General features: G+C 35.5%; 1 protein-coding gene across 1 annotated transcript in view; it reads right to left on the minus strand.

The window, feature by feature from the left end:
• Nucleotides 1–3,584: 3,584 nt before the first annotated feature.
• Nucleotides 3,585–8,898, minus strand: part of LOC125847530 (aminopeptidase P1-like) — a 9,668-nt gene continuing 4,354 nt past the window's right edge. The window contains exons 8-16 of the mRNA XM_049527135.1: nt 7,677–7,744; nt 6,984–7,050; nt 6,262–6,396; nt 6,070–6,150; nt 5,197–5,251; nt 4,897–5,001; nt 4,751–4,822; nt 4,009–4,133; nt 3,585–3,792 (exon numbers count right to left, since the gene is read on the minus strand). Of these exons, the coding sequence (XP_049383092.1) occupies nt 3,631–3,792; nt 4,009–4,133; nt 4,751–4,822; nt 4,897–5,001; nt 5,197–5,251; nt 6,070–6,150; nt 6,262–6,396; nt 6,984–7,050; nt 7,677–7,744 (870 nt within the window). The 3' untranslated portion in view covers nt 3,585–3,630. The remainder of the gene's footprint in view (nt 3,793–4,008; nt 4,134–4,750; nt 4,823–4,896; nt 5,002–5,196; nt 5,252–6,069; nt 6,151–6,261; nt 6,397–6,983; nt 7,051–7,676; nt 7,745–8,898) is intronic.

Consider the following 8,898-nt stretch of genomic DNA (forward strand, 5'->3'; position numbering starts at 1 on the left):
TAGGATGCAGTTGTTTGCATTCTGCGATACATAAAGTCAGCTCCTAGTAAAGGATACTCTTCGAGGATCAAGGTCATGAGCATATCATCGACTATATAGACGCTAATTGGGCAGGATCACCCTTTGATAGACGTTCTACATCAGGATATTGTGTTTTAGTAAGAGGTAATTTGGTGTCATGGAAGATTAAGAAACAAAGTGTGGTTGCTCGATCCAGTGCGGAAGCAGAATAGCGAGCAATGGCTGTAGCAACTTGTGAGCTAGTTTGGATCAAACAGTTGCTTGGAGAACTGAAGTTTGGAGAAACCGGTCATATGGAACTTGTGTGTGATAATCAAGCGGCCCTTCATATCGCATCAAATTCAGTGTTTCATGAGAGGACTAAGCACATTGAGATTGATTGTCACTTTGTCAGAGAAAATATACTCTCAGGAGATATTGTTACCAAATTTGTGAAGTCAAATGATCAACTTGCAGATATCTTCACCAAGTCCCTCACCGGTCCTCGTATTAATTACATTTGTAACAAGCTAGGTACATATAATTTGTATGCACCAGCTTGAGGGGGAGTGTTAGAATAAAATAGGTATACACAATCCTACACAGAATAGGAATAGTTTATAGTCTCCAAATTGATAAGGAATTGTATCATAGTGTCTATAAATAGGGTTCTCTATGTAATAATTAAAACACAATAATTTCAATAATATTCTTTTTATATATTTCTCAGTGTCAATGTTACATCCTTGAAAAGTAAGGAAGAGGACACTGCTTATATTGCCATGGTTTTTTGTATGTAGCTGAACAACTATCACCCAACTAGCCCGCCATGGTATGCTCTTTGTTCCTATTGGATACACATTTGGAGCTGGTATGTTCAAAATGGACTCCATCCGAGGGGGTACTCCATATGGTGTTGGTGATGGAACAAGAGAGGCTAGTGACCCGGAGCTAGTGTTTGCTGAACATCAAGGCAAATATATGCATGGCTGCAGTAGTCAAGAAGCTGGTTCAGAATTGATGACGTTGTCTTAAAAGCTTATCTTTATATTTATTTGTTATTTTTTCTTTTGTAGATTGATTTCACCTCCATTTCATTGATTTTTGCGCTTCACGTACATCTTTTGCTTTGGATATGAAGATAGATACATATTATCTTCTCTACATATACTACATTGTTGATTATCCTTTCCCCCAATTCCGTGGTATCAGTTTTTGCATATTCTAGATTTCCATGTCAACTATTCTTCTTATGTAAAAGTTTGTATATGGTTATAATATTTCATCGATATAGGAACTTATAGTCTTGACATTACCATTAATCTCAAGGATATTTTTTGTTACCTTTTGCTTATCAGGCTACTATTCCTATATGTTAAACACCATTGCTTTGCCGATGGAAGCATTGTAATTTGGCTTCCCTTGTTGCATGTTCCAAATTGGTCTTTCTTCTAGCATTTCCGACCTTCGATTGATCATTTTATCTTTATTATTATTAACGTTGGTGCACCAGGGAGTGACGTAATGGTCCAGACCCTTTACCTCATTGATTCCATCGACATAATCATTAGAATCGATTGCAATTTTATTAACGGAATAAACAAGTGTATGTATCTTTCTAGGTTCATGGTGTTGACGTTAGCCGTGAGAGGTGAAGGCTTTACCAAAAAGTATGCAACGACATGACCTTCAATTATGCAAAATTGAATAAAAATACTCCCAATTAATAGTTTGACTTTGATCTAAAAATGCTTCTATCCCTAATAAATGTCCCTATTATTTAATGGATCAAAATGCCGTTTCTCCTAAAAATATATACTATTGTTTTTTTAACACATTTTATTCTAAACAAATAATTGGATTAAAGCATAAATTTTGTTTGTTAGGAGAGGCAACGTGGTTGGTGCAAGTGCAATCTTGGTTTGATATTCCTGGACTTGAACAAATTATTTACCTATTTTGCTTTGATTATTTATAGAGCAACTTTCACTATAGCAAACACAAAATTCATATTTGTATGCTATAGCAAAGTTTGCATAATTGCGCTCCATAGCAAACATATATATGTATAATTCGCTATACATATACAAAAAAGACAGTTGTATAATTCGCTATACATATACAAAGTAGGCAGTTGTATAATTCGCTATACATATACAAAAGAAAGCAATTGTATACAAAAGATCAATTGTATAATCTGTGTATGTATAAAACGAGAAAGAGAGAAAGGCAAAAGAAAACTGGGCGGGGAAATATTTGTATTGTATAATTATAAGTGTATAGGACGAAGATATATGTATTTGCATGTGTATATACAATTTTCTCTCGCTTTATACAAACAGAAGCACAATTTATACATTTCGTTTATGTTTGTATAAGTGAGAGAGGCGAGGGTGGCAAGCGAGATTTGGGAGAAGGGAGAGAGAGGAACGAAAATATATATATATAATTTCCTCTCGCTTTATACAAACACAAACACATTTAATACATTTATGTTTGTATAAAAGCGAGAGAGGCGAGCGAGACTGCCACCAAACGAGAGTGGCGAGCGAGATTCCACCAGGGAGAGTGGCGAAAATAGCAATAGTTTGCTATAGGGTACAATTAAATCAAAGTATATTTATAGCATTTAATTTGAATTAATAGTTTGCTATTATATACAATTTTCTCTAATATCAAAGCCAAGATTGATGGACGGACAACCCAAATTAAAATATAATGAATCTATCCTCTAAAATACGGATAATGTGATATATCTTTTAACCGACTTGAATACTTGATCTACTTTAAAGGTAATTTCTCCTCTTTTTTTCCTTCTCCAATCTTATAGTGATCATATTTTATATGTAGTAGGTACAGTAAGTTTACTCTCTAGTAACTTGTAGTTTTTTGCATTACGAATATGTTAATTTGACATTGAAAATATTCTTACTTTACGAGCTATAACTTAACACCAAATACTAGATCCCAAATCCCACTTATGAAATGGCATTGTATATGTTATTGTTGCACAAGCAATTACCTATCAGTAATATAGAAACAAGATAACCTCTATGACTCCTCCACACAATCGCTTCAATGTCCTTAAATGACAAAATTTTGGATCCAGGGAAAGTTTTGCATGAAGAATGTTTTCTTCTAACATATTTTTTGAAAAAATAAATGTTCTTAAGCAAAATATATTATCCTAAAAACATTTATATGTATTAATAAAAATAGTATGAGAAGTTGGGCTGGAAGTAGGTGGTGGTGGCTATGAGGGCTACGAGAGAGTGGAGGTGAGGATGAGATGTATTGGAGGATGGGAATTGAGGACACAATCAATGTAAAATTTCACTTGTGGAACTAATTCTTCCAACTTCCACTAAGTAAGTCATTTTTAAGGGACTCGTTTTCGCAAAGTGACCAACCAAACACACCCTTGAAAGTAAACCGCAATCAAAATCGCACTGAAAGTAGTACAAATAGAGCCAGGAAAATGTTGCGCAAAACTAAATAAAACCCTTTCTTTTTTCCCAGGACCACCATCTCCAAATGCAGTAATACGTATAATAAGAAGTATAGGTTTTGAACAGTGTGGATGCGAATTTTACAAACTTTATTCAATAAAGGGTAAGAGCACTGAACATCTCAAGCTGCAATGGGTGCAGTAGCATTCTTCAACCATTCCATCTCAGATTGATTCAAATAAGGAGCGAGGATTTCCGAGCATTTAGAGTGGTAGTCGTTCAACCATTGGATCTCTTCGGGCACCAAAATGCTAACATCAATCAACTTCCTCTGATATGGTGCCTACACCCAATAACAATAAAACATAAAAGAGTAAATTATTACATCATGTAGCATCTTCAGCATGAAAGACAGACAACATGCGGAGAACAAAACGCCAACTTCCTTAATTCTTCGTGGACCATCAAAGTGCAGAATAGCAAGGTATATACACATGCAAAAATGTTCCACTACGTGTGAGAAAATAGACATACAACAATATAATGCTGAAAACCTTACCCAAGTTATATGCTCAAATGTCAAGTAACCCTTGTCGCCAAAGTTGAACTTAGTATTGCCCTCTTTGACAATAAGCACATTCTCCAATCTTATACCAAACTTTCCATCCTCGTAGTAACCAGGTTCTGGAAAACACTACCCCACAGTTTAGATCTTCAAATGTTGAAGCCAGAAAATCATGACTTAAACTAAAATTAGGAGAAGAGAATTAAGTTATATATGAAGTTGGCAAAATAAAATGTGTATGGATATAAAAAAAAATGTGTTAAGGGCAAATTCACAAATGGTTGGCGCTAATTTCAACTCCCAACAAATAATAAGAAGCAATTTGTTAGATAACTAATACATGCAATTCTGCACATACAAAAGCCTATACAGCCTTGCTCAAACAGTAAGATATGATTACCGATGACATCCACCTTCTCCATTGTAGTAATTTTTCTAATAAGAAAAGCAACTTGGAGATTGATTAGGACGACAATAGGGACATCTATCAGCTACATAATTTCATTCTGTAAAACTTCAAGAGCAGCTTACTAAATATTGGAGCAAAGCTCCATTTATTTATGTGATGGATCAGAAAAAATATAAAGCAACCAGAAAAAATATAAAGCAACCAGAAAAATATAAAGCAATCAGAAAAAATATAAAGCAATCAGAAAAAATATAACGCAATCAGAAAAAGTTATAAAGAAAAACTTTAATTTCAGTTTGGTCAAAGACTAAATAAAATCAGACTGACCATCTGTGACTGTCATTGAAACTTGTAGTGGCACATTCTGCGCTGATGGTCTGAAACTAATTTGATGAGGTCCTGATAAAAGGTAGAAGTGAGTGAAACTTGTTGGTCTATACTAGTACCTTCCCAGAAACTAAAGCACAAGTTACCTTCATGGACATTTAAGTAAGACCCGATCCCATGACCAGTACCATGCCTATAGTCAAGCCCATACTTCCATAAAGGAGTTCGAGCAAGAACGTCAAGAGCATAACCTATAAAGTACAGTTAGGCATAAGTAAGAAAAGTGTCCCTCTATGTTCTGCAATTAACTTGAGTATCACATCAGTTAAACAACATTAAACTAGAAAGCACTAAGTTATTCCAGCACGGTTTGTGGACGTGCATAATTGTACATCCACTCTCCCACAAACATTTGTAGACTAAGAAATCATCCCATAGACTCGTACCATTTGTTCCATTGGGAAACCGTGCATTACCCAATGAAATATGTCCTTTGAGAACCTACATAATTCAAGAAAGTTTGAGCATTAGAGCAATATACAACAAAGCAAAGGATGAAAGATTTCTCATCCCCCTAAAAAAGGTTCTGAAGAACTCAATCCACTAGATACATAAAATTAGTATGAAAAATATTTTCTTATAAAGAGAGAAAAATGTATCCTAGGTACAAAACATAGTCTGCATTACAAGCATCTATACACCAGGTCACGCCCAAAAAAAAATGCAGGAATAAAGCCTCTCCTACAGCATAACCTAGTCTTTCAGAAAATGATGTGGGTGGATGGGGTGGGGGGGGGGGGGGGGGGGGGGGGGGGGGGGGGGGGGGGGGGGGGGGGGGGGGGGGGGGGGGGGGGGGGGGGGGGGGTAGAGGAGTAATGGTAACCCAACCTCATCGTTTTGAAGTAAGGGCTCTTACCACTAAGCTATCTATTCCTTTGTCTTCTAAGAATATTGTTTATTCTTCCTTAATAAGACCACAATTTTGAACAATCCAAACAGAAAGCAGATGTTATAATGTTATTTTCACTCAAAAGGACTACTGAAAAAAGGAAAATATATTTAAAAAATGGAATAAATTTAAAATTTTATAACTTGGTGCAAGGAAAGCAACTAACAATTCCAAGGATGATAATGCTTCCAATAGTTTATCTTACTGCAAGGTCTGTTGATGCTTGTCAGTAATCCTTAAGGTGGTGTCTACTAACAAAGTAAACAGATAAACTTGAATTTAACATTTGACTTTCCCTTTCCCTATACATATCACAATGACTCAATCAATGGTCAGGAATCACATCTGTAAGATAACAGGATTTACATACCGCAGTGTAACATGTTTTCTCATGTGGAGTAGGTTTTCCAAAATGAACAGTCCGTGTAATATCAGTTGTTCCATCCAGATACTTCAGCAACAACAACACCAAACCATCAATTTTAAGGGATCACAAGTTAGAATAGCAAATACAATCCCCAAAATATCTGTATCATGACCAAACCAAATGATATTCACAAACCTGTGCTCCTGAATCACATAAGTATATTTGATCTGGATCAAGTTCGGCACATGTTTCTGCCTCGGGTGAATAATGGATAATGGCTCCATTTGAACCAACAGATGAAATAGTTGGAAAACTCAGCCCTCTAAAATGCTGCAGATATACAAGGACAGTAAGTTAATCAAAATGTTAAGTAAAGAAGAAATAATGCTGAAAAGCTACCAACTTTATTTTCAAACTAGATCAGACCCACCACAAAACAAATGACAAAATCGTACATGTTAGAAAAAGACAGCAGAAAACAGTCTCGTCAGGGTGAAGCAATTGGACATTTGCCACCCCATCATTATCTTAAGGCCTAGTTATTACATGCTATTAGCGCCTTAACAATACCTATGCATACTTCCTAAGTGACTTTGTCCATAGACTTTTATTCCTTCATATGTTTTGTTTCTTATTTTCAGCCACCCTCTTAAGTTCATCCCTTGTTCTTTACCCTCCCTACAACACAGAGCCTATAGAAAATACCTTTTTGCCCCTCTAGCATAGAGAAAATCGACTACTGCAATGTAAATAGAGTTTGAGTAAAAATTAGCATATCAAGTACATCAAAATAAACCAAGGGTATCAGCTAAAGGACCTAAGAGGTGAAAACATCATATGCAAGATACATTAGCAACTGGCAAGCTGGCTAGCTGCCTAGCTTTATATTAGATTTCTCATAAGCGTAGAGTCACTACCTCTTTAGATGCCCGGAACTCCTCTAGCTTATCACTTGCAGAAACTTCTGTAAGTCGTTTCAAATCCCTGACATAAGAAACCAATGGTAAAGTAGGTGCTACATAGGGAAAGAGTAAGATTCCACAATATGATTCAAAAAAAAATCCTTATCGAAACACTTGACATATTGGAAATGATCTGAAAAAGCAGAAGCAACAATGCCCTTCAATTAATCATGGCCAAAGTTCCTACTGGATTCTTTCATCAGCTGAGGAACTGAATACATTTCAGAGCTTTTCAAAGTTCAAAAACAAAGAGAAGGCAAACACTTCCTTGAACCACAAAACCAAAAAATCACTTTCTTGATCTATATATCCAAGAACTAAGGTGGCTAGCCCAAATAAATTCATTCTCAGAAAACATCTTGAAATTATATTTTATAAAAACATTAAAGAAATGCTTTATCCCCAAATTATCATCTATATTTAGAAGCGCCACGAGAAGCCAATTCGACCAGAATATTTCTCAGTTAACTAAGTTAAAAATTATAAATGAAAGGTAGGCTTAATTTCCTACAGAAACTAACCTCAAAATCAATTAACAGAACATCTAGGTTGCAAGCACTACAACGCCAACTATAATAAAATCAATTCGAAACTTGAACATACACAAACCAGCCAAACCCTTGAATTTATACAGGAAGTTGAACTTACGGTAGTTTGTTCTTGCTCATACTCTCAGCCTCTGCAAAGTAACCGGATGCCCCATAGATTTCCTGCATCTGTGATAAACAAAACATTCACTACATCAGTCTTCTAATGGAACCTCATCTACAATGCTAAAGCTTCTACGACAACTGAGAAGAAGTATTGACAAACAAGTCCAAGACACTTGACAAGTCTTTATGCTCCTAAAACATATGAAGTCCTGAATCAATTTGCCAAGTCCCAATTTATTTGCAAAGGGCATGATAAGCAGACAAGTCGAACCACGTAATAGTGGCTTAAAGATTTACTATATCTATACATTACATTAGAATATAAAAGTACAATATAAAAATAAGAAACTAACAGGATTTGCTGAGCCAAACCCAATTCATCGGCAATGAGCATCATCCTTTAAGCAAATTTAGAGGTTCAAATAGTTGAACCCATGACCTTTCTTTTTTCTTAAATGAGATTCTGGGTCATTCCCAGTGCCTCATCTTTGTGTCAGCGTGTTCATCCAAAGCAGAAACCTTCACATCTAAGAGGGTTGGTGCTGCATAGGAATCAATATGTTATGTGTGCTAATTATACATCAGTTTGTTCATCACAAGAACTACTACTACGCCTAAATCCCAAAGTTGAGATCAGTTATATGAATTCTCTCAATATCCATAATACTCCATTTGGACCTGTTTAAGTGTAATACTCGATTGTTTGGGGTTATCTAGCATAATAGCACTAGAGATTGTCTATATTTTTTCTCTTGACATAGAAGTCTAAACAAAAGTTAAAGACTCCTAGCAAAACACTTGAAATAATGTATGTATACCAACATGGTAGATACTAGTTGGTATCACCTATATGGATCTTTTACTTCCATTTTGCTGTATATTCTGCTAAATCTGCATTCATTCCAGAGGTTATAGATCTTTTTACACAACCTCCCTCCATATGAGTTTAATTAGGTCTATCTTGTCCCTTTTTTAAAATAAGGTTAGGTCTATCTTATCCCTTTTAAATACTATCAATCATCATGGCAATACACATGCTATTTCATGTACTATTTCAGTAATGAAAAAAACAATTCAAGATGGAAAGCATGCAACTATGGTTGTGAGTTACATTGTCCACGGCCAACAACCAGTTAGCCTCTTCTTTTTTTACGTTCATTGCTTGCTCTGCTTCTCTTTCGGTCAATTCATTTTTACTTTTTTTTTTTTTTTTTTTT

The sequence above is a fragment of the Solanum stenotomum genome, chromosome 12, assembly GCF_019186545.1.
Source record: "Solanum stenotomum isolate F172 chromosome 12, ASM1918654v1, whole genome shotgun sequence".
Classification (NCBI taxonomy): Eukaryota; Viridiplantae; Streptophyta; class Magnoliopsida; order Solanales; family Solanaceae; genus Solanum; species Solanum stenotomum.